General features: G+C 48.9%; 6 protein-coding genes across 6 annotated transcripts; all 6 read left to right on the forward strand.

The window, feature by feature from the left end:
* Positions 1 to 200: 200 nt before the first annotated feature.
* Positions 201 to 891, forward strand: PCB4 (putative proteasome subunit beta type-4; the record flags this gene model as incomplete). The annotated part of the gene is made up of 3 exons (XM_044820295.1): positions 201 to 297; positions 361 to 610; positions 690 to 891. 3 exons carry the CDS (start codon positions 201 to 203, stop codon positions 889 to 891), a joined length of 549 nt encoding a protein of 182 aa, XP_044684595.1.
* Positions 892 to 4,009: 3,118 nt separating this feature from the next.
* Positions 4,010 to 6,133, forward strand: DED1 (DEAD-box ATP-dependent RNA helicase; the record flags this gene model as incomplete). Its single annotated transcript, XM_044820296.1, has 3 exons — positions 4,010 to 4,209; positions 4,268 to 5,577; positions 5,631 to 6,133. 3 exons carry the CDS (start codon positions 4,010 to 4,012, stop codon positions 6,131 to 6,133), a joined length of 2,013 nt encoding a protein of 670 aa, XP_044684596.1.
* Positions 6,134 to 7,609: 1,476 nt separating this feature from the next.
* J7337_002570 (uncharacterized protein) lies at positions 7,610 to 9,395 on the forward strand (the record flags this gene model as incomplete). The annotated part of the gene is made up of 3 exons (XM_044820297.1): positions 7,610 to 8,012; positions 8,062 to 9,251; positions 9,303 to 9,395. The coding sequence occupies 3 exons, from the start codon at positions 7,610 to 7,612 to the stop codon at positions 9,393 to 9,395; spliced, it is 1,686 nt and encodes a 561-aa protein (XP_044684597.1).
* A 2,599-nt stretch (positions 9,396 to 11,994) lies between these two features.
* Positions 11,995 to 14,322, forward strand: J7337_002571 (uncharacterized protein; the record flags this gene model as incomplete). The annotated part of the gene is made up of 1 exon (XM_044820298.1): positions 11,995 to 14,322. The coding sequence occupies one exon, from the start codon at positions 11,995 to 11,997 to the stop codon at positions 14,320 to 14,322; it is 2,328 nt and encodes a 775-aa protein (XP_044684598.1).
* Positions 14,323 to 15,413: 1,091 nt separating this feature from the next.
* J7337_002572 (uncharacterized protein) lies at positions 15,414 to 17,838 on the forward strand (the record flags this gene model as incomplete). The annotated part of the gene is made up of 2 exons (XM_044820299.1): positions 15,414 to 15,962; positions 16,015 to 17,838. The coding sequence occupies 2 exons, from the start codon at positions 15,414 to 15,416 to the stop codon at positions 17,836 to 17,838; spliced, it is 2,373 nt and encodes a 790-aa protein (XP_044684599.1).
* Positions 17,839 to 21,681: 3,843 nt separating this feature from the next.
* Positions 21,682 to 23,897, forward strand: J7337_002573 (uncharacterized protein; the record flags this gene model as incomplete). The annotated part of the gene is made up of 2 exons (XM_044820300.1): positions 21,682 to 22,678; positions 22,756 to 23,897. The coding sequence occupies 2 exons, from the start codon at positions 21,682 to 21,684 to the stop codon at positions 23,895 to 23,897; spliced, it is 2,139 nt and encodes a 712-aa protein (XP_044684600.1).
* Positions 23,898 to 25,731: the final 1,834 nt, after the last annotated feature.

Raw genomic sequence — 25,731 nt, forward strand, 5'->3', positions numbered from 1 at the left:
AAGGCTGAACAACTACTTGGACCAACTCCTCCACAACAACATATCGGCTTTTCCTCCACTACATTCAAATCATCGTCAACATGTAGGCCCCCCACAAGCTGCGTCTACTGCTCCAGACTTTCCTGACATTGATCAACAGGGAGGTGCTTTTGGGAATCACTGGAAAGGACTTCACTATCATTGCAGCATCCAAGGCTGCGATGCGGGGCGCCACTATCCTCAAGGCATCCGATGACAAGACCAGAGCTCTTAACAAGCATACACTCCTCGCATTCTCTGGAGAGGCCGGCGACACAGGTACTTGAATTAGGTTCACGTTGACAGGCTCCGCGATGACGACAGCTAACGCTCACTCCGCAGTGCAATTTGCCGAATACATTCAACGAAATGCCCAGCTCTACTCGATGCGAAACGAGTCCGATCTTTCTCCGTCTGGCCTGGCTCACTTCGTTCGTGGAGAGCTAGCCACTAGTCTGCGATCTCGAAAGCCCTACAATGTTAACCTCCTCATGGGTGGTGTTGACCCCATCACTGGCAAGCCTTCGCTCTACTGGCTCGACTATCTAGCGTCGCTAGCAGATGTTCCTTATGCTGCGCATGGATACGCACAGTACGTTGTTGCGAGGACTATGTTCTCAGAACAAATTATGTGAATGGACCTGGACTGGTGCTGATTCGTAACGTCACAGATACTACTGCCTGTCTATCCTCGATAAGCACCATCACCCCGATATCACACTCCACCAGGGCATCAAGATCCTGACAATGTGCACTGACGAACTGAAGCGCCGATTACCAATCGACTTCAAGGGTATGGTAGTGAAGGCGGTCAAGGCGGATGGGATCGTCGACATAGAGTTTGATGATGATAAGGTTGTCAAGTGTGCTTGAGACCAGCGACAGACTGAAGGAAACATGACTTTGTACTACTAGATCGGTATTAGAGGCTAATACTGGCATCGTGAAGGTTTCCCAGCTTCGTCCTGACGATTTGTTCAGAAGCCAGGTCAGCGTGAATTGAGGGCCGTTTCGTTACAGCAGAGCTCAGTCTATCCCAGGCCACCCATCTCGGCATGAATGTTACATATCATCGTGTCTCCAGCAACTCTCTGGTGAGTCAGGCATCTCTACTCCTAGCAGTACCTACCTCCAACACTCGAGGATCAGCCGGAGTGCAATTAGATTGCCTTTGATCTTTCCGCGGCTACAAGTGTCGGTTTTCATAATATCGTGATTAATAATAGGTTGGTGACTTGTATTCTCGTATTGTGTCGTAAAATCTGTATATGCTTTGGAAACAAGGGTCTTGTGCTTTCATGATCGAGGTTTTCGCATCATGGCTGGCTTCGTACACGCGTAGTATCACTGCTTCATACCATAGGTAGTATCTCGTCGGAATAGGGAGATACAATGAAGCAACTGTAACCGCGTCTGGCATTGATATCTTTGAATGAGAACCGTATCTGGCCATGTTCTGTAGGAGTCACACAGCAGTGTCATTCGACATAGTGCTTTGGGCATAGCTCTACTTGATCTTGATCATTAATAGGCAAACAATACGATAGATCCAGCACCAACTAGTCAAGTCCAGTTCACCCAGTATCTTATGCCCAATATCCAGATTATGTCTCCTGATAAGCATGGATAGCACGACCGTGGAGCCTCGGTGAGGTTGGTCAAGAAACATCCAATTCTTAAAGGCAACCTTGTCCTACCAGTGGGCTTGCTATACGCCCCAGCCCAGGTCCTGGCCCCAGGCCACATCTCATGCGAGGCTGGTGAGAAATAATCGGTATGGAGGGCAGTGTTACTGACCACGTGGATGAAGGGCTATATAGTACCTAGTCATCTGGATTTTGATCATGCAATCGGCCATCATATAATGGTTACAACGAGCAGCAGATTCTTTCCAGATTTTAAGGATTAGAGAATCTCCCGGGATGTGTCTGGTCTAACTACTGGTCTCATCCCCATACTCACCCTTGGTAGCTGCGAAGTACAGTTACGTATCTGGATTCGCCATGAGGTATCTTACTTACAAGCATATGTCAGGTACCTAGGCAGTTTTTAGTGATAGGTCTAAGAAAACGAACCATTCCTAGTCTGTTGAACTTGGTTCACGTCTTTTATCTTATAATTTATCATCGATTTGATCGTTTTCGCTTGATATTCTTCCACTTTTGTTTGCATTATATACAGGCTAGATAGAGATATGCCTAAGATGGCAAAATCATACTCGTCAGGCGTCAAAAATTGGTGAGCTGCATGTCTGGTACAGAGTACTGAATCATAGTGTTCCTACTCGGTCGTTGTCAGATCGCTTATCGGAGATTTTCAGGCTGCCGCGATCCAACCTACTCTATTTTACAGGATGTTCAGCTGTTGCAACGCAGCCAAACCAGGGCCGACGGGACAAGCTCAGGGTCCTTGCATATCCCTGTACGTTCCTGTGTTACACAGTCTTTCTAGCAGTCTTTGTCAAGATTGGTCAAACGAAAAAAACAAAACTGACGCATTTGCTGTGTCTTGATTGTTCCCTTCGAAGCATTTACCGAGACATGCCGAGTCGCAAGTATTGTAGTTAGATCCGAGTTCTGACGCCAGATCCGGTAGAGGGGAGGACTTTCGACATTGTCACCAGTGCCTCAAATCAATTTACCTGCATGCATATTAGTAGTGGTCGGTCAATTGTTCATGTACCACTTTATCTTCATAGCCTGTTATATAACTGCGTCCCCTATGGTCTTTGTTGACCTCACGGTCCTGTTACCATTTCATACTTGGCAATCAAAGTCAACTTTGTACCTACGCCTAATATTGAGTACGGAGTAGATGGCATCAAAATAAACCTATCACTGGGCGACAATCGTCATCGCCTGTGTTTGCCAGGAGTCCCCTATTAATCCACTTTGCCCCAGCCCATCTGGTCTGTTAGCCCGCCCCAGAATCTGGCTTACCTCCTAGCCTCCATAGTATCGAGGTACTGGTCAAGTACCAAAGGTTCCGGTTACTGAGTGCTGCCCCTTGCCTCGAGTCACTCAACGTGTGCTTTCGCCTGAATTCTTTGCCCTTCTGCATTTGCCTCCCTTCCATACTGCTCACGCAATTTCTAGGCTTTTAAGAAAAAACAGATTAGGTATGTAGAGTCAAGGAGTGCCCGCCATTTGGCCAAGGTAAGCCACAGCAAGTACAGGGTCCTCAAGATTCTGACGTCTGCACCATTAACAGCGATTCAGGACAATTCTTTTGCCCACTTAGAAGGGTCTACGGCTATGCTAGTGCGCTATTCGTCATAAGTAGCAGGTTAGTCACTTTTCTTTTTTCCTACCCAGCCACTTCAAGCCTCTTGACAGGCAAGTTCGAGGTCTCTCCACCAAACTCCGAACTTCCACTGGCTGCATCAGCCGTGAGCGGTGGCCAAAAGATACTTCTCGGAGACCTCAAGGCTCGCCTCGCCCACTCACGGCCCTCCCTGACCCACTCTCACTCTCAAATCCTCCCACTCGCCTTCACCGCAGAGCAACCCCCCCAAAAAATCTTGAACTCGACAGATGCCCGCACTAAGCCTATTTGATCACATCAACCAATTTTTTTTCCCACTCTTCTTTCGCCGCTCTCTTCTCAACTCTGTCCCTTTTCTTTTCTTCCTCCCACAACAAACCCTTCATCCCACAAACCTCCTCCATCCCCCCTCCATCCGTGTTATTTTCAAGACTCTTGTCTTTCCTTCGTCTCTCCTTTGAAGATTCTGCGTGTTCTTCGAGGGAATAATTGCATAGCACTGACATTTGTTTGTGCTCAAAAGTAATCTATTTCGGGAAATTATTGGAAGCGTTGGTCTTCCGTTTCTTTCTCTCGTCTTTCCTGTCTTTTCTTCCGACGGGAATTTCACAACACTATCACTCTCTTTCGCATCTGAGAGTGTTATTCGCCAGTTCCGGATCCTTACGCGTCTTTACGACCCAACTATCTTTCTACGTCTATTCCGATCCGAATCACGACTGTCATCATGGCTGATCAAATCAACATGGGAGGTCTCTCCCTCAACGATGGCGCCCAGCAGGGCCCTCCTCAGGGTCAGCGATCCTACATTCCCCCTCATATGCGTCGCCAGGGCGGCGCTCCCCAAGGTGGTCCTCCTGCTATGAACGGAGGTCCTCCTCCCGCTGGACCTGGTCCCAACGGTCTTGGCAACAGTGCATGGGCTAAGTAAGCGTTTCTTTTTTTTGTATATGGACTTGATCGAACAGTCATTAACAACTCGCAGCCAAAACTATGGTGCCCGTCAATCCAACTGGGGCAACGACGTTCCTACCTATCAGAACAACAACAACAACCGCCGGGGCGGCTGGGGCGGTCGAGGTGGTTACAGCGGCGGTGGCGGCAATGTGGATGGTCACTCTGGAGGCGGTGGTGGTTACACTGCACGCGGCTCTGGTGATGGCCAGTGGCGCGATGGAAAGCACGTTCCTGGCCCGGCTAACCCCCGTGTCGAGCGCGAGCTTTTTGGTACCCCCGATGACCCTTCCAAGCAGCACACCGGTATCAACTTCGAGAAGTACGATGACATTCCCGTCGAGGCTTCTGGTCAAGATGTTCCTGAGCCTGTCCACCAGTTCACCACTCCTCCTCTGGATGAGCATCTTTGCCGCAACATCGAGCTTGCTCACTACAAGGTTCCCACTCCTGTCCAGAAATACTCGATCCCCATCGTTATGGGTGGTCGTGATCTGATGGCCTGTGCTCAGACTGGTTCCGGAAAGACGGGTGGTTTCTTGTTCCCCATCCTCTCCCAGGCCTTCATCAACGGCCCTTCTCCTGTGCCCGCTAATGCCGCTGGCCAGTTCGGCCGTCAGCGCAAGGCTTACCCTACCTCCTTGATTCTGGCCCCTACACGCGAACTTGTCTCCCAGATTTTTGATGAGTCTCGAAAGTTCGCCTACCGATCTTGGGTCCGACCTTGCGTTGTCTACGGTGGTGCCGATATTGGTTCTCAGCTCCGACAGATTGAGCGTGGCTGCGATTTGCTTGTTGCTACTCCTGGTCGATTGGTCGATCTCATAGAGCGAGGCCGTATCTCCCTGCAGAACATCAAGTACCTGGTCCTTGATGAGGCCGATCGTATGCTTGACATGGGTTTCGAGCCCCAGATTCGCCGCATTGTGGAGGGTGAAGACATGCCCCAAGTTCAGGACCGTCAGACTCTCATGTTCTCGGCTACCTTCCCCCGCGATATTCAGATGCTTGCCCGCGATTTCCTCAAGGACTACATCTTCCTTTCTGTCGGTCGTGTTGGTTCTACTTCCGAGAACATCACCCAGAAGGTCGAGTATGTTGAGGATGTCGACAAGCGCTCCGTTCTGCTGGATATTCTTCACTCCAACGCCAATGGTCTGACTCTGATTTTTGTCGAGACCAAGCGTATGGCCGATTCGCTTTCGGATTTTCTTATCAACCAGAACTTCCCAGCTACTTCCATTCACGGTGATCGTACTCAGCGTGAGCGTGAGCGCGCTCTTGAGTTTTTCCGCAACGGTCGATGCCCGATTTTGGTCGCTACCGCTGTCGCTGCTCGAGGTAAGTTTATAATCATGATACAAAAACAGGATAAGAACTAACTCCGTTCTAAGGATTGGATATACCGAACGTCCTGCATGTTATCAACTACGATCTTCCTACTGATGTTGATGACTACGTTCACCGAATTGGTCGAACCGGTCGTGCCGGAAACACCGGTATTGCGACCGCTTTCTTCAACCGAGGCAACCGTGGAATTGTCCGGGAGCTTATGGATCTCCTGAAGGAAGCTAACCAAGAGGTTCCTGCTTTCCTCGAGACCATTGCCCGCGAGTCTTCGTTCGGTGGTCGTGGTGGTCGTTCTCGTGGTGGTGGTGGCCGTGGTGGTGCAACACGTGACTTCCGTAAGTTCGGCGGAGGCGGCGGCGGCGGCTTCGGCGGCAACAACGGCGGTGGCGGCGGTTTCAATGCTCCTTCCCAGGGCGCAGGCTATGGTGGAGGCGGTTTCAGTGGCTCCGGCGGCTACGGAGGTGGTGGCTACAGCGGCGGCGGTGGCTATGGAGGTGGTGGTTATGGAAACCCCAGTGGCCCCGGAGCTCAGTCTTCTTGGTGGTAAACATTTCGACACCATCGATAAATGCGCACCCGACAAGGTGTGGAACGATGCTAGCAGGCGCATTCTGCAGCATCACCCGTTTGCGATTTTCTTTTATGTTTTTTCTCGATGTTATCTGGTTGCATGCACGACTTGCATTTGGACGACACGGCGACACCATGACCTGTGGCAGACGAATGCCATCGCTACTGGCAACTGGCAGTATTGGGTTCGGTCCAGGGACTTCACGAAGCATCTGATAGATTGCGTTTCTTTGATTTCGGCGTACTCGTCGCTTGATACCCTTAGACCGAGATGTGGGGAGCTTTCAGACGTTGGCAGCACGCTGTGATGCAGACGGATCTAGGCTTATGAGCCAACAGATCTGACACAGCATTACGAATATTATGTTTCCGCCGTCTACCTGGGGTTATCCCCTTTACCCCAAGGGCATTTTTCACGCATTCACGATAGAGGGTCATGTTTTCGCCGTGCACACACATAGACAAAAGTGGATTTCTCGGTTCTCTGGTCACGAATTGCTCGCTGGTCCCTGTTGGGAACGGGGACCAGAGGGAGAGCAATCAGCACAGCTGGAGGGAACAAAGGTTAATGGTCAACAGGACGGTTATGTCTGTTTTGATATCTAAGCAGATCGGAGAGCACGAGCGTTGCCGCGCGACGCCCACAGGTTATGGATTTTGGTTTGGGCGGCACGGCATGGAAAGGGAAATAAAAGCTCTTGCTCTTTGCAAGTCAGGAGGACACGACGAAGGCTTTGACTCCCATGGGATATGAATGGGTCATGAGGCTTCTGAAGACGGGACCATGAATGCATGGGCTCAGTTCCCGTAGTAGAACAGATAACCAGACTGGACTGAGGAGTCCTGATTAAAAAAACGCCTTGTTTTATATTGATGCCCCATGATTGTCACTGTGTGTATCAGTAGTGGATGAGTGCGCATACTTCTGATAAGCGAGGCGCGGTGTGTTTCTTACCTTGCTGAATCAATCATGTTGCGCAGAGCAGCTTGACACCAGTGAGCTTAAGACTTCTGACCCTAAACTTAGACCCTAAAATACCTAAGGATCCTAAAGATGTACTAAGTCTATCCTAAAGATGTACTAATAAATCTATCTTACAAACTTCTTTAACTTTAGAAAAGAGGTCCGGATTTTTCTTGCGTCCTGTCCTCTGGATAAGGTAGTAAGTAGGTGGGTAGGTAGCCAGCCAGAGGCAGCCAGCCAAGAGAGCCCCGTGAGTGACGTGAAGCTCTCAACTCAGCCCCCAACTTTCCCCACATCCATTCCATCAATGCCGCCTCATGCTCTTCCCCGCCCAAAACCTGAGACCTTCATTATAATACTACACCCAAGTCCACACTAGGCGAATGATTCTTAAATCTGCATGGCTGATTTGCCCCAGCTTCAACTATAATAGAGTCCCGGAATATCTGTCGCATTGCAACACACGATAAGCGAGGCACACAACCGATCATGGGCGTCTTTGACAGCCTCGACGCAGGCGTCACCAACCTGTTCGGTCAATGGAACGTCTATTCGACTGGTCTGGTGACCCTCCTGCTGGCTGTTGTCTCATATCGAGTTATCTCGACCCGCGATCCCGATGTGCATCCCATGCTCCTGGCTCGCCAAGCCGTCCCGTCTTCAGTCCGAAATGAAGGAGAGAGTCCTATTTATCGATCCCAGGCTGCCCCTCATGGCATGCCGCTCAATACTGGCCTTAATGTGAAGGATTCTGGAGCTTCTAAGTGGTCTCGCGGTCGTGATGGCGACTTGAGAGATGTCTGGAAGAGGGCGGCTGAGGGCGGCGAGAACGGGGCCAAGGGAAGGATTCTGACTGTCCTCGGTTCCCAGAACGTCGTGGATCATAAGCTCGGTATGGTTGGGACCTGTCAGCGAAAAAGGACAATGCTAACAAAACAAAGATGATATCACTCGTCAGATTAATCTTATTGGTCAGCACATTGCCGAGACTGGTGGTATTAGGGTTGCCGTTTACCTCCCGAACTCAGTTGAACTCTTGGTAACGCTTCTCGCCTGCAGCTTTTATCAAAACCTCACAACGGTTCTGATCCCTTTTGATGTGTCCAATGATGAGCTTGTTTCTATGTTACGCCGCTCTGCTGCTGATACCTTGATTACCGCTCCTGGCGCATTCCCTTTCGATGCTGTAATCCAGGCCTACCCATCTCTTCGACAGCTCATTTGGGTCACAGACGAAGGAAGTAGCCACATGGACTGGAATGAGATCCCTGAAGGTACTGGCGGCAACATCAACGTCGCTACTTGGCAGGATATTCTTCGCGACTCCCCCGCCCATGCCGGCACAGAGCTCCCGACTATTGACCCCTCGAAGACTCCCTCCGATATCGTCACCTTTTGGCAGACTGAGCCTGGCGAGGTTGAGGAAATGGTGCGCTTCAGTCAAGCCAACCTTGTCTCTGCTATTTCTGCTCAACTCGCTGCTATCCCAACCAAGGAGCGCATCAACGCATCGGATCTTTTTTTGCCCGCTGATTCTCTTGCCAACGTCTATACACTCGTTCTTACACTTGGCGCTCTCTATTCGAATGCTTCCATTGCGCTGAACTCGGTCGCCGGCAAGTCACCAGACCTGGTTCTAGCAACTCAGGGAGTTGCTCCCACTGTTTTGGTTGCTAGTCCCGAGACACTTCTCAAGACTCATAAGGAGTCCACTTCTAGGCTGACATCTTCTTTGGCCAACGCCTCTCATGTCATGGCAACTCGTTCTCTGGCCCTGGAGGGAGTTCATGCCACCTCCAACTTGCTTTCTGGTTTCTCTTCTGGCGCAGCCCCGGCCCTTGGCACAACACCTGGCAAACTTCGTCTGGTGTTAGTTGCAGAGCGTGCAGGTTCTGATACCCCTCTCCTCCCGGCCAACGTTTTGTCGGATCTACGTATCTTTACTGGGGCGAGGGTTGTGTACGCTTTAACCGCAGCCAAAGTGGCTGGAGCTATTTGCCAGACCGCTCTTTACGACTATCGACTCCCGGTTGATGCCAAGACACACTTCGGTCCTCCATTGACCAGTGTCGAGCTATATCTCAAGGACGCCGGCGCTCACAAGACTACTGATGAGAAAATCGAAGGCCACGTAAGTTATCCACCAGTACCCAAATCCCTTGACATGCTAACACATTCGTAGATTGTCGTGAGAGGACCTTCCGTGGCTGGAGGAGAAGTCAACGTTGGGATTCCCGGAAAAATTCGACATGACAATACCCTTGCTTATGCCTGAATTTATAGAGCTGGGTGTGGAATAGAGAGGCGATGTCAGAGGAGATGGAGACAGCAAGATATACAGATTGATCGAACTTGGCCTCTCAGTCCATGGAAAATTCTATCTAGCATTTATGATCTTTTCGTGGTTCGCTCGAAACCGAGAGAATACGATATACAAAAGTATGGCGTTCCCTTATTCTTGTCCAATACCATGCATTAGATATCAACCGAGTTGGATCAGGCTATTTCTTTTATGTCTATATTGCCCTGATCTAATGTGACTACGGCAATCCCGTTTCACAAACAATCCGAAAAAATAAATAAACAAACACACTTATATACTACCAAAAGGCCCTGGAATCTTTGTGCTATGAACAAGGTCACGCGACCAGTTGTAGTTCAAGAATCTGTGCCCATTAACACTACCCTATACCAAAAATGTTGCGCAAGGGTCCTTGTTGTTATGACGTCGAGTCGCACGGACATGGGGCTGAAATGACAGCTGTGCCGCTTGAACACCTGTAGATCACAATAATAGTTAATCGAGTGTCAGATCAAAGACTCTGTGCGGGATTCAGACTGAGAATTATTGCTTAAAGGGAGTCTACTAAAAACGCTAGTAAGGTGGATGTCTCGGAAGTACAAGTTGCACGTGGGATCGGCCGAGATGATTGCACCAGCAAACACATGTTATCTAGTGCTTGACTGAACTGAATAGTTTCAGAAGATGAATAACTTAAACCTTTACGGGTATCAAAAGAGTATCAGTCTCACGATGCATCATAGACAATTCAACCAACGAGTTACATAACTTCCCATGATCAGGGTTCTTATATGAACGATCCGGAGGAGCTCTCATGCCAAGCCAACGGGAAAAAAGGCAGAAGCCCATGCATTGAAATGCAGCCCAAGACCAAAAAACCCCTGTCCCGACTTGCGAGACCCCTGGCCCCTGCATGACGAAATGTATGTGCTCTATTGTTTATTCCCGGCATTGGCTAAATTGTCAGTTCTTTCAGGGTCTTTGAGGAAGCGAGAAGGAAAGTCAACACAACATGGCAAATGCAGCTGCATATTTCGCCTTTTAGTGTAGCGATTGGATCAGGTAGACAAATGCATTCCCAGAAAGGGATGTAATACAGTCTTGCCAAGGAAATATTAGCTATTGACCTTGTTGTGACCTGTCCATTGGAGACAATTCAAGCAGATTTGCGGCGTGAATTCAATGGACCCATCATTCATCAGAGCCTAGAATTGGCTAGCGGAAGCAAGAACACGTAGGGCCTCTGTCCTAAACTTAGGGGGCTTTTTATGAAGCTTATTCTAGCATTCTCTTCCCAAGTCTCACGTTTTGTTGCTCTCTGAGGCTTACTCAGCTTAAATGGGCTTCAGCCGTAACTAATTTCAAGGGTCCATTCAAGCTTTGCTTTTGCTGAACCAAGCCTAGCTAACAAGCCAAGGAGCTCCTCCAACCAACTGTAAGACGATAGATAAAACATGCCGCATCCAATGGGATGCGAAGGAAATTTCACCAAAGATCAACGAAGCGGCCACTGTCGCAAACAAACCTTGTCTCTTCATCCCTTACCGGATAAGAGGTGATCTGCTACAGTCCCCAGGGGTTACAAATGTGCATTTCCGCGATTTAAATAGGTATTTTTTGCCACAATAGAATTAAAGAAGACCAATAAGAGATAATTATTCTTATATATAGATAGAGATAATACTGGAGTGATTAGCATAGATTGGCTACTGAGAATAACTAATCTAAGTACCTGTAATAACATTTGTAACCCCCGGGGACTGTATCATGTTTGCTGATGCCCCAGGCCCCAGATGTACGTACGACATGCCGGCATTGCAGACCTGCATCCGCTTTTGGGTTATGATTGACAAGCTAATATGTAAGAGCTTCCTCAAACTGAAGTTTGTGCTTGACAGAAACAATAGGAGCATATATGTAGCATTCGGTGATGTGATACCAATATGGTCAAGTAAGGACAGAAACTTGACCCTGTATAGACAACTCCACACATTGAATGTGGAAGAATCCAGTTACTTTTATCATCAATAAGCTAGGCAAGGTACCTTATCTGGTATTATATTGGCTCGTTTCTTGATTACTCCTACGTCGGGGCCTTCGGCCATACCAAACATGAACATACCACATCCTCGTGCCGCATTAGGGGAATTTGCCTATTCCATAATTTAGGGTACCTATTCCTTCTCGTTCCCCTGTTTCACTACAACCACAGCGCCCTCAGTCTCCCCAGAAGATTGCCTTTTGACAACTGAATCGACAAACATGAGTTGGAGCTGAAGGGGGGAAGCAAGATTGATATATCATGGGCATATATTTTCCTACCTTCTCCTTTCCTCAACCCCCGCTGCTCGACCCCTTTCGGCGACGCCGTCACTTTTAGCCCCGCGTGTGCATTGCACTAAGGTACCGAAATCAAATCAACTACTAAGCTAAACCACCAAACGCTCGTTGAAATTCCGTATATTTATTTTACGACTATCATAGCCATCACTGCCCCTTCGCATGTCGTAAACCGCCAACGCTGTCGCGTCAACCCACGCAAAGGAAGCTCCCTAAACGATCGAATAGCCCAATGAGCCAGAATGGCACGGCGGCAGCCAAACCCTCCGCGGGTCAAAATACAGCTGCTCGTGCTGGGATGAAGAAGATATCGAGGCTCTTTGCCTTTACACGACTTGGGCGCGGTCGCCCAGAGAGCGCCAATGGGCACCACCAGACCGAAGATTCCGCTTCTACACGAGAGAGCTCCCCCGATGTTCACCAACTTACATCACGACGTCGCCGCGGCGCAGCGCCGGAGCATAGAAAACCTGCAAGAAATGGCCTTAGTAGACTTATTGCCGATGAAGAGAACCAGCCCTGTGCCATCTGCGCGACAATCGATTTTCCATCACTGCTCAATTGGCGCCCAGGACAGCCGCGGCCTTGGATTCCCCTGGCTCACACCCTCGCCGAGCTATCAGCTTGCCCATATTGCATTTTCTTTCAAGCCCTAGTAGGCGCTGAGCCGGACATAACACGCAAGTTCACGCCTTATCTGCGCATTCGCCAGGCATTTGAGCGCCTCGGAGTTGGAGAGAAACATGAACTTGGAGGTGCGGTCATATTTGAGGTCACTACAAAGAGCAAGGTGCTACCGTGGGGTTATATCGTGCGCATCGTGGATGGGGATGACGATATGGCTGGGTACAGCGAGACTACACCTGTGATCCGGGGCCGTGTGATACCCCCCAAGCTTGACATTGCGTTACCTCGGACCTGGCTGGAATTTTGCCGGTCCAGCCATTCTCATACCAAATGCGCTTCATCTGGGCCCCCGATCCGAGGTCTCAAGCTCGTGGACTGCCAGGACAACCAGGTGGTGTTTGTGGACGACCTCAACGTGGAGGCACTCGAGTATGTCACACTGAGCTATGTGCGAGGCAGCCCGACCGATGAAGAATGGGATCATAATGGCTTGCCTGAGGTGCTACCTCCGCTGCTTACCGATGCCATAGCTGTGACCAAGTCTCTTGGTTTTCGATATCTCTGGGTTGACCGTTTTTGCTTTCCCCAATATAACGCGCACGAGCGGCGACGACAATTGGAAAAAATGGGAGATATTTATGCTCGCTCTGCATTAACCATCATTGTCGCAGCTGGCCAAGGCGTGCAAGACGGTATTCCTGGTATCAGTATGGTGCGTGAAGAGCAGCTATCGCTGCAGACCGAGGCTGGATGTTTCACCACATCACTGACGAGACCTGATGTTGAAGTGGCCAGCTCTAAGTGGGCATCCCGTGGCTGGACATATCAGGAAGGGCTTCTATCATGTCGTCGTCTGGTCTTTACTCCATCGCAAATCTACTTTCAGTGCCAAACCTTCCACTGTCATGAGTCCATATCTTTCCCTTTGCAGACAAAACCTGCCCTCAACCTCGGCCGCGTATTCCCTGATAACGGTGCTGGCGGTTGTACAGGCGATTTTAGGAACATCGTCAGCGGCTACGTCAGTCGTGAATTCTCATTCCCAGAAGACCGCTTGGACGCCTTCAGAGGTATATTGGACAGGTATGCCCAGATGGACAATGCTCTGGAAACCGTTCTTGGGCTCCCTCTCTTCCATGAAAAGGACTTCAAAAACGTGTCTAGTCCCACACGAACTGATCGGCTAGTTGTCGGTCTCAGCTGGATGTACGACCCCCCAGGCAATGCCGACATATCGACACACCCTTTGCAGCTTCAGGGCCCATTCCCTTCATGGAGTTGGCTTGGTTGGAAGCTCCGCCCTGAGTATACTGGACATGGGCCAAATCTGAGCTTTTACCAAGTTGGCGAGGAAACTCCTGTTGTCGACAACATTTCGGCAGTTCCCAACATGACAATTTCTATTGGCTTCAAGGATGATAAGGTTCTCTGTTGGGAAACAGAGGGGAAAGAAATTGCCGCTCGCTCAACACCCATCACCTTTCTCCGCCTCACTACGTATTGCTTCGAAATCCGTCTTATGGTGCCTTCTCCTGCTACGTCCTCCGCTTCTACGTCCTCAAGCGCAGCAGCAATCACACTTACGTCGCCCGACCTCCTCGACGCCTTTCATTCTCCCATCGCAGCTTTACTCCTCCGCGCAGCCCAACCGTCCCCCGAGTCCCCCACCGAACTCCCGCCAGGCGAGCATGAGCTTATCGGCGCTTTTATTTCTGGCCGCGATTGGAAGGTCGACGAGTCCTACGATTCTGCCAGCGTTCTTATTTGTGGCCGGCGCAACTGGAACGCTGAGGACGTTTTGGTTCGTCTTGGTATACTTGAGCTTGGTGCAGGTGGCTTGCTTGGTGTGGACGAGGATACAGCTGTTGTCAAGGGGGCGATGAACAACGAGAGGAGGCTAGACGTGCAGCTGAGGGAGCTCGATATCTATTGATAATCGCCTTCATGTATGCATGCACCTGCGTGCTATAAGTCCCATTTTCATGGCACGCTTAATTTTCATTTATCCTTCTCTGGGTTTTCTGATCGGCCATAAAGGATGATATTGATAGCCATATATGTAATGAGTATCTGGATAGATCCGGAAGTGTATAACAGATGGATAAGTATTGCATGGATGGCCAAATGGTTGGTACGGTGTTCGTCGGATGTCTTACTTAGATACCATCTCATATGTATACGGAATATCATAGTATAGAATATAATGATTAATATCTGCAAAGTCTATTACGAGAGAAAGAGGCACAGGGCGACTGGCTTGAGCTAACAGGTACCTACCTAGGTACCCAGGGGGGCAAGACAACTTAGGTTGGAGATCCCTGAACGATGGAAAGACTCAGGTAACTTAGCCTAAGCTTAGGGGACTCCTTATTAAGTTTATTTTAGCATCATCTTTGGACGAAGGTCCTCGTCTATTAATATTGCTATTCTGCCAGATGTTGTCTCTAGCGAACACTACATCATTTAGGTTTCAGTGCGAAGGAAATGGCAGTGATGTAACTTAGGTATGATCTGTGTTCCAGGACCCCCCACCTTTTACTTAGCGACCTTGACATCCCTACCTGATGATCAGAACCAGAAGCTACCTACTAACCTAGAAATACAGTAACAAGACCAGACTAGAAAGGGCTGTAATTACTTGAAAGTTGGTACATACATCGCTGTTGATCTTGGCACCGTCGACATCATTCTGTGTTTCAGAATCCCCCGTTTATGGAAGGCCAGTCACATGGAACCTGAGGCAAATCTGATCAATTCGTTGTACATGAGATGAGGCACAGCCTCTTCAAGGCCTAACGACTGACACCCCACACTCATCACTATCTGAATCCGAATTCAACGCCTTTTCACCTCTATATAACAACACTGACTCACCAATGTTTGCCAAGCTCAGCCGTTAAGCCGCTGAAAAATCAGATGAGTGAACCGCGAGCAGAGACACTGTAACGTTTGAGGCTTGTTCAAACCCCTGCCATTTATTCTATCATTCGCTCCACGACATCTCTCATGAATCTGATAGATATCATGGACCCCTCATCACCACCACCACCACCACCGGCCTACTCAGAAAGGCCTCCAATACCTCCCCGAAAGCCAGTCAACCCCTCAACTTCAGCGGTTCACCAGACAACACCTTCTGCTGCGTCTTCGTCGACATCAACTCCTGGACCATATATGCATGCTCTTTCTGCTGGACCATGGCTTGGCCCAGATCCGCGATCTTCGTCCACACAGTCTCTCCTACCCGACACTTCACGAGATGGCCAGGCTACAAACCCTGCTGATTACTTAGGTCGGCGCAAACTTCTGATCGTCTACATTCATGGTTTCTTAGGAAACGACCAGTCTTTTCAATCGTTTCCCGCCCATGTTCATGCTCTGCTGGCCAACCTCCTCGCCGAGTCTCATGTCATTCACTCTAAGATTTACCCGCGGTACAAGACATATCGCTCAGTAGGCGTCGCACGAGATAACTTCAGCGAGTGGCTTCGTCCCCACGAGTCCCCAAATACTGATGTAGTTCTTGTTGGGCATTCGATGGGAGGTATCCTGGCTGCCGACGTTGTGCTTATGGTTCGTCAACTTAAATCGTTGTATACATGGATATTGCTAAACTCAACGACAGCCCAACCCAAGTCCATATGGTTTATACCCTTTCAAGCACCGAATTATAGGACATGTATCTCTGGATTGCCCATTCATTGGCCTTCATCCTGGTATCGTTGTGTCTGGTATAACTAGCTTATTCAAACCCGCAGCTACACCACCACAAGATAGCAACAAGAGAGGTACCAGTGACACAACTCCCACGAGCCCTGAGGCGTCAATTCCCGGTGATCCCAGTGTCTCCTCACTATATCTCACCAACTCTCAAAGCACTGATCCGGCATCATCCGCAAGTCTTCCGTCAATTGCATCCTCGTCTCAACCGCAATCCGATCCCTTCGCTAACCAACCCTATTTCAACCAACCTTTCTTCAATGACTCGGGCTTGCAAGAACGCCCTTTTGTACAACGAATGCTTCACTTCGCCAACAAGTATCGATCCGAGGGTCTGATACAGGCTGCCGCCAAACACATATTCTCATACCTTGAGTTTGGCAGCTGCCTTGCTGACCCGACAGGACTTGAGTCCCGGTATCGCAAGATACGCGCCCTGGAAGACCTTGATGATCTTCAACCAGAAGCGATGAAACAGAGCTCAGGCAGACCTTTGACGAGAGTTCGCTTTGTAAACTACTACACTCTGTGCACGGGGCGCCCAAAATCACCCAAAGCAAGCCCTGATGTTAGTAGCCCCCAGCTTAGTACAGCTAACACAGCTCACCCCGAAACGAGATATGCTCAATCGAACAGTTCAGCATCTTCGTCTTCCGTGGAGTTGGACTTTTTACCAACCAAGACAAATGCCAACGAACAGATCCAACCGCATACCCGCCAGGAGAGTCCTTTGCCTATCATCACCTTGGAGCATCGTGATACCCTCGGGAATTTTCGAGATCACCAAACTATACTAGATTCATATGTAAAAGCTCGGGCGTCGGATACCACAATAAAAGACAATCAAGTCGATGATTACGAGGCTTTAGCTTCTGATGTTAACCGGTTGTCAATGCAGAGCATTGATCCCACGCCAATTGACGAGGAATTTCCTGCTCATCCTCTGCCCGAAACTGCCACCCTTAGCTTCCAGGACGAAACGCCTGCTGAGTCCGATGTAACGAACAATTTGTTACCAGGAAAAGAAGAGGCAGATCTGCCTCCTCTCCCTGACCCCCCAACAACCCCGGATATGCCCGACCCCAGTTTGTACATGGAAAAAGATGAGCGCAAGCAAGTTGAACGCGAGGCCAAGCGCATTAGACGTGCCCATGAGAATGCTCTGAAAGACCATGCTAAGGCAGTACGAGAGCGTGACAAACTCATCGAAAAGCGCCAGAAGCGTTCACAAAAAGAGGCAGAAAAGGCCCTGAAAGAGGCAGCTCGGCGGAAAAAGGAAGCTCTCAAGGAATCGCAGAGGAAAGAGAAGGAATCGCAAAAAGAAGAGCAACGCCTTGTCAAGGAAGCTTCCGAGCACGAAAATGAGGCCCATAAGGTGCAAGACCATGAAGATACCCAGGGAAACAATAACCTTGAGAGCCAATACAAACTTGAGGCTGAAGCCGAAGCCGAAGCCATCACGAAGGCTGGTAGCCTTAAGCCATCAAAACCTCGGAAACTCCGAAAATTCTGTAATCTACCTACCAAGGGTGGCAGAATAGATGATCCAACCTGGGTCGACATCTACATGGCAGACGTGGACGAAGTTGGTGCACACTGTGGTCTTTTCTTCGCGGGACAACATTACGAGAAGCTTGTTGGTGATGTTGGCAACCGAATTATGGGGTGGGTGCAAGATGACATGACCAGGAGGACGATTCAGGACATGGAAAAGGGATCATTTAAGTGAAAGAGGGTTGAATACATGCTGTAAGTTAGATCGGGACAACACAGATACCCATATGTGCGAGTAGCATAAAGCGATACCCAAGCATTGGGGAGGAGCCAGAACCAAGATCAAGAACTTTCGGGTAACTAACCAAACATATTTAAGCAAAAGCTTCCGAAAAATAAATATCCAGTGAAGTAGCCTAAGTAGGTAGTTTCTTACTTCTAATTATTTTTATTGATTAATATTACAACTAAAGTCTTCTCCCTAACTACGGAGTAGAGGATTAATAATTACATTGTAATATGGCGACTTGAAAGACAGATGAAGAAAATGTCAGACCTTTCAATGGGTTCTTAAAATAAACTCAGCAAAAGGTATCCTAAACTTAGGTATCTTAAACTTATCCTAAGCTTACCTACCATTGGATACAAAGTTACCTATAAGCGTCTTTACCATTTTGGATCGAGGCCCTGGGTTTTCCTTTCCTCTCCTAGACACGCATGATGGAAGTACAGCAGATCCACTGTTGCAGGCGGGCCTAGGCTCAGGTCATCACGGACCAGGGACCCATATCTATACGGACCAGGCCTTTAGTTTACGTGGTGGAAGGGTCCGGGTATTTTTGGAATATTCTTAGGTCTCAGGAATTGGAATGTCACTGGGGGTAGAAGTGTTTCTACTGATTGTACCAAAAGAGAAGAAGAATGAGGGAGGTAACCACTGGGAGAAAAACAAGTAAAATTTTAAATGCACAAATCACTGGGGTTTAATACAATATCGAGAATAAGAAATATTGTTATGCCTAGGGCCCGAAACTGGCTGGATGTCGATCTTCCCAATGATTTACATCAGATTGGTTGATCAACTTGCAGCTCGGAACAATATTGATCATTACCTGAGTTAGGTAAAGTCTCCTACGGATACAAATACTAATTTTCCTTACTGGCATGTGCTGGCAATGATGGTTAACGTCCTATTTATTTAGAACTCCTTTTTGCAACTTCCGACTTCTAATAATACTGCAAAACCCCTCGGGCTATGAGGCCATGGCAGTCTATCAATAAACGCCAAGCTTTGAATCGAATCTCAGCTGTTAGCCCCGATTCGTCAAGTCTTCCGTGACACATGCGTGCTCAGTGACCCCGGTTTAATTTCCCCGATTGCGTTGCTTCTTCCGTTGTTTGAATGAGAACCATACTTCGGGGCCTGGGCCACACCCACCCATGTGGACCACCGATTTCTCCTACCAAACCCACCACTTTGGTCCTAGCAACATCTAGAGAATAGCTTAAGACAATGCCTAGTATAGTACTCCGTACGTAAGACTATTGAGCCGGGAACATGGATTCAATTATGCGTCTTAGTGGGTTTGGACTGTTGAATGAGATGGCGTTGAACGACTCCTGTTTCTACGCGCTAAAGGGGCAGAGGGGGTTGTTGATTATTTTTGTTAAGGTATTATTCTCATCAACTCATCGATTCCCTCGAATCCACAGTCATAGAAGCAAAGAGAATAGCAGCTAGTTTTTGGCAGGGGAGTAAAAAGACTTAGGTCTCGACTTCTACACATCCCAAGGTAATAAAAATAATTAGGTAGGTTTAGGTAAACTTAGTATAGACTTAGGAAGCATTTAGACCAGTTATTTTTATCATTTGGGGGAAATCTTTGGCTCTTGCTTGTTCCCTAGGGTCCAGTACATATAATTATACTGTGCACATCAGACCCTGGCTTCTAAGTGCAGTTGTGGCTCCTGTGGGCTGCATGTTTCTTGTTCGCTGATTGCTTTGCATTCTGCAAGGGGCTACCTGATGTTGAGGGTGACCTTGACGAGTATTACCTAGATCTGGCCCAACGTTGTGCCGCACCGTGGTTCAAGTTCTGTACAACGTGACCGCTGTATTTGAACAGTCCATCCATGAGATTGGATGTTGTTGGTTGACCACCAATTCTGGATTACACCAACCAGAGCACGACTCAACCGTGGTGTGGCCCCTGCGGCTCTAAATACCCCCGAATCATGTTTCTTGTCGTATTTCGTGGGCATTGGCTAATAAAGTGATGGCCCTACTGATCCCACCCATGTCGTTATGTCGTACGGCTGCTCCACGTTGATTGGCCTGACTCTTTGAAGCGAGATTATCTCCATCTCGGACCTCTTGTCCATGACCCTTAGCTCATTCATAACCGCGCATCGTCCAGTTTAACCTAGGCATGATCACCGAATATCGACAGGGGAGAGGCACGCAATTCACAAGGAACAGAGAGGGAAAAGGGAAAGACTGAGAGAAGAATGGGAATAGCTCCAGGTACCAGTACAACAGACTAAGTAGGGACCCCCGTGGATCCATGCACCACACACACGCATGACCTAGAGGAACGCTCTCCGAAGGTCGCCATCAACAGTATGGAGTACCCTGAGGAAAGGTCGTGTTTGGCTTGTGTTCTCGGCCTGTTCCTGTTTCCTTGTCCCGCATCGCATCAATTTTAGTATAGGCGCCTCCCGTCGTGTCGTGTCTTGTCTTGCCTTGCCTTGACCTTGTCTCTCTTGTTTCCTGTCTCTCTCTTTTTTTGCTCTACTAGGACTTCTATCTTTGCTCTTGCTACCCTTTGTCACCGACCGTAATACTCTCATTCTTTTGCTCTGTTGTCTTCACTAGTCACTCTCTTTATTCTTTTTCCTTGAACGACATCGCTCTTTTTGTACCATCCCTTCTGAGACGAATCTGGACGACCAAAAATCACGACGTTGACGACGACTACTCAACTAGCGCTCCTGTTTGTGCCTGTCGCCATACAATTGTCGATAATAGTAATTGGAAATTGAGATTGAAAGGGAGGAATAACCAACATCAAAGAACCCGGGAGGACCATTGTTGCTTGTGCACATCTACCTACGCAAACAAGAAAAAACGGGAACAAAGCAAGCTCATATCATCAGAGCCATCACTCACCACGCAATACAACATCACCAATCACGATAGACCTACCGCTCGTTACCTCTAGGGATTGTATTCATCAGATCAGCGCTGCCGGAAGGGCTTCAAGACCAAGGCATTATCCATTTACTTGTGGTCGTATCTCGACTTTTTGTGCCGTATTGACCTGGAAATACGGCTCAAATCAAGGAGTCAAAGGACCAAACAACGACGGAGCAAGATTGCATAGGGGCGAAAATATCTCCTAGATTCAGCTTGGACCCGTCCTTTGTCTCTGCATGAAAATCATACCCACATCAGTCCAATTCTTTGCCTGTTTGTGCGTGTTGATTAGTGCTTGCGCGTCATTGTTGGAGCTGTTGCCATTCCTCTTCGAGTCGAGTGCTCCAACGACCGATCATGTGCTTTGTTGACGGAAGCTGATACGATTTGCACTCTGTTTGATTCTAGAACTGACGCAACAAACCAGTCTCTCCTGGGAAACTAACACTTATGCAAAGAAAGAAGAAAGCAGAAACACTTCTTTCTCGAAGCACGCACTAGCGAATACGATCACCGCATCGTGTTTCGCATTGGGGTCAAATTCGTCTGTCCTTGTCACACTTCAGCTCAAGGAGCCACTTAGGTCAAAGTCGTGCTGTTATTTTAGGTATCCGCCTCTGAAACCGGTTGGTGCACGTCCCCTGCGTTAGGTACCTAGTTAGCACCTAGGTAGGCCGGGCTACAACAACGGGCCACCTTTACGCAGCACTACAGGGCCACCGAAAGTTGGCATTGGCACTCTCGTCACCTGGATTGCAAGTACTGTAGTGTACTTACTTATAGTACCTACTAACCTAAGTACCTTAGGTACCTTACTTCAGGTTCATCGCCACGTTCTCAACGGGCCACGCCCGCTGCCGCGACGCATCCATATCCAATCCAATGACTTACTCATCCAGCGGGCCTTCACTCGCTCAGGCCCTGGATATGGGTAAGGAAAGCAACAATGGGAATATGGATACGGATGTCGATCATTTGCATTCAAACTTGGATCCTTCAAAGTCACATTCCCTTCCTACTTCGGATCTGTCCGTTCTGAGTGAATCTGACCCTGGCTCTATTCAACAATCTCGCTCTTCTTCGCAACCTCGCTTCCTACGTTCCAGCGAAAGTGAAAACGACATCTCTCCAAACCATCTCCACCACGCTCATCTCCAATTACACCAGCTCGAAACCGTTGATGACAGAATCGTTGACGAAGCAGCCGAACAGAGCCATCTGCAGCTCCACAAGACCGGCCACCACTCCCACCACTCCCACCACCGTTTGCATCGCAGCAAGTCGCCCGCCAACCTCCATCTTCGTGCTGCCCAGCCCAACCACGCACACGCCATCGCCGAAGCCAATGCTCTAAAACCTCGCGCTGAACAAGATCTCGTTACTCAAGTTGTTCAGACTGTGTCTGTTGTTCAGGTCGTCGATTCAGTCGGATCGCCAATCGAAGTACAAACCTATTACGCACCACCTGCTACCGTCGTCGTGGATTCTGCCTCGGGCATCACCGTCGCCGCCATTTCTGACCCGGAACCCAAGATCTCCGTGGCGGCCGTGGCGTCGGATCCGGCTGCGAGCTACAATGTTCCGTTACCTCCGTCCGCTCCAGCCGCGACCGCCGTGGAAACACCTGGGTTGACCGACCCATCACCGTCTGCGCCTGTCCCAGATGCGACCATATCTGATTCAGTGCCCAAGCCCGTCAATGACACGACGTTGCTACCCACTGCCGATTTACCATCTAACACGGTTCCTCCAACAAATGAGACTAATGGACCTGTGACGTCGACAGATCCTGATACTGCGAGTCACGAAACAACGTTACCAGCTGCTCCTACTACTGCCTCGGATGTTAGTGGGTCGGGGACTGCCCTCGTAACTACCGGTACGAATATTCGCCCCTCCTATTTATAGTTTGAGTTTATGACCAGGTCATGTGCTGACTGACATCGCTTGCTTCAGATGACCTGACCGCGACAACAACCGATATCCCTACTTTAATAGAGACTACATCCGACTTGACCTCGGAAGCGACGCAAGATGTTGCATCAGAAGTGACGTCTAATGAAACCTTAACAGCTACTACCGACGTGACTCGTGCAGAGTCCAAGCCTTCCACAACCACGACACCGCCAACGACGAACACAGCTTCAAGGACCCGCACTTCTTCCACTGTCCTGGTGGTATCTTCGACCTTCGTCACCTCTTCCATCAACCCTAGCGACACTTCGACGTACAGCTACTCTGACTCGGTGTACTCGAGCATTTCGGCTCAGGAAACTTGGTCTTCTGGTTCGTGGGGAGACGAAGATAATGAAGGAGGTAGCGGTGCCGCAACAGCTGATAACCAACCACCAGCGGCGACGACCACTTCGAACTCCAACAACACCGATACTGGCACACTCTCGCCTCAGCAGAAGCAAGTAATAGGTGGTGTCGTAGGAAGCATTGCGGGCGTGGCGTTCTTGGCGTTCTTCGTCCTGTTTGCTCTCAGGTATAAGAAGAAGCATCCTGGAGGTGGCATACTCGGTGGGAGTCAGTCTGGAACGCGCTCAATTGGTGGCCCAACATCTGGGCCTGACGGTGATAGTGGCGCATCGATGGCTGAACGTGCTGGGGCATCTGCTGCCATCACTGCCGCGTTTGCGGGACTGATGGGCAAAAAGCAACGAAAAACCCCCGAACTGGAGCCTGTCAGCGAGAGAGGGTTCTACCGAGTTTCAGGGAAAAAGCTTCCTTCTGTTCTTCAGGTTGGTGGTGATGGTTATTCTGATCCGCGGGCCGAACCCCCCTCGACCGGCCGGGCAAATCGAGAAAGCGTCATGAGTGGTAACTCTGACTACTGGAGAGGCTCTATGGCATTTGATCCGAGTGACCGGGACTCACCTCATCTTGCTCTTGGATCACCAATGCGGCCAATAAGCGGCGTGCCTGTAATTCGATCCGGCCCAGCTCGAACGCCTGTCACAGAGTCGAATCCTTTTACGGACCCGTCACGACCAAGACCGGATTCTGATGCTCTGGGGGGCTCAACAGGTGGTGGCTCAATTGCATCTCGTGATGGATCATTTGGCTCACCATCACGGTTCCAGGAGAGAATCTGATTATATCACGATCCGCATTTGCGTATTACTTTGATTATCCTTGATACCTGAGCGCTCTGTACCTGCTCTGTATCATGAGCGATCTTACCATATGTTTTATCCTCCACTGCTGCTATATTAACCAGCTGCAACCTCGAGCTCACGGTCATCATATACTTTTTTTCCTCATTATAAACTTGGTCGCCGCCACTTGTATCAAGTGGCGCACGAAGCATATTGTTTGGCGTTTAACGGTGGTCGTCGCACCACTGCGGATCTCTTTGGACATACAAAAGCTGAAGATATGGGTATTAGAGATGGAGTCACATGTATAAAGAGGAGGACGATTTTGCCACAAAACGGAGGAAGCTGGACTGATTCACCTGAAAATTATATACTTTGCGACACTTGATTGTCCATTCTCTTCTTGACTCTCATTAACGACATTTTTGCAACTATCTTGCTGTTTTCTTCGCTTCCGACATTACGACCTCTACCGGGAAGGGGGTATATCCTGGATGGATTTGCAAGCTGTAGACAAAGGATTAGAAAAGGTTGAGAGAAAGAAATAGTCTATATAATAGGCTTGCGAGCCATGATTTGAATAAGATACAAAGGCCTGGAAGGCGTACTGTGAGAGACGATTGCCGTTCTTCGTGCCTTGCTCAAATTACATCTCATGATGCAAGCTATAAAATCTCGATTCTTGAGTACATGGGATTAGTTAGTCTCTTATAGGCTCAGAGCTCTTCCTTACACCTGGGCTAGGGGAGGAAAGAAACTCAGGACCTTGATATGTAACTTATGATAAGTTTAGGATACCTTGTGCTACTGATCCTAAAGATATGAAGATTTGGGTAACTTATTATAAGTTTAGGATAAGTTTACGGAGTAGGATCTAATGCATTTTGCTGAGTTTATTTCTTGCTCTCCAAGGCTGGGGCAGTCTCATTAGACTTTTGGTGTGCATTGGCTGGCTGCATATCAAACACTACCCGCGGCGAATCCGAAACAACAAAAGGTTGGGACCCTGAAAGAAAGACGAGGTGAGTTCTTACGGATGACGGATTCGCAAGAAACATTCGACTGCCTTCATGTAGGTAGGCACCACGGTGTTATAAGGAATTCAAGTGATGGCCTCGAAATCCATCTTCAATTTAAGCAATAAGGTATATATTTTGACGTGGGCAACGGCGGCTCTGGCTCCACGATAATGAATGCTATTCTTTAATACAGCGGCTAGATGAACCTGAATTGCCCGCGCCTTCTACCAAGAATTGGCTGCTTTGTCTAATACTGTTACGAGTCAAGAAGGAAGTGTTTCGGGATGCACAGCCCCCCTTGGGTTCGGACGAAGCGACGTATTCGGGATGGACGATCTCTTTCCAATTGAAATTGAATCCACTAAGTTGCCAGGTGTTTAGAGAGCCGTTGACACTGACTAGTTAGGCTAGTAGGCTGACACAAGTTGGCATGGGTGGCTAGACACTAGATAAAGTATAGGTAGTTTAGTTAGGTTCCAACGGTTGTCTGTGTGTTTTAAGTCTGAGACACGTCATCAGGGGATCTAGGTCGCATACAGATTCTCTGCAAGATCGGGGGCCAGGAGAGACGACCGATAACAAGGCTTTCCGGTCTTGACACAAAGATCAATATTGAAGCCCGTCAGAGAGGTATTGATTGATCATAGAGTTGGCTTAGTACCTAGGTATCCTGGTAGCCCCGACGGTCACTTGACGGATATAAACCACGAGATGAACAGCAAGCTTTTGTTTAACGCCAGTGTCGCTACATAGTACTTTGACTGTCAATATTTAGCAAGGTCTACTAGGCTGAAGCCATACTATTTGCGGAA

Source organism: Fusarium musae, chromosome 2, assembly GCF_019915245.1.
Source record: "Fusarium musae strain F31 chromosome 2, whole genome shotgun sequence".
Taxonomy (NCBI): domain Eukaryota; kingdom Fungi; phylum Ascomycota; class Sordariomycetes; order Hypocreales; family Nectriaceae; genus Fusarium; species Fusarium musae.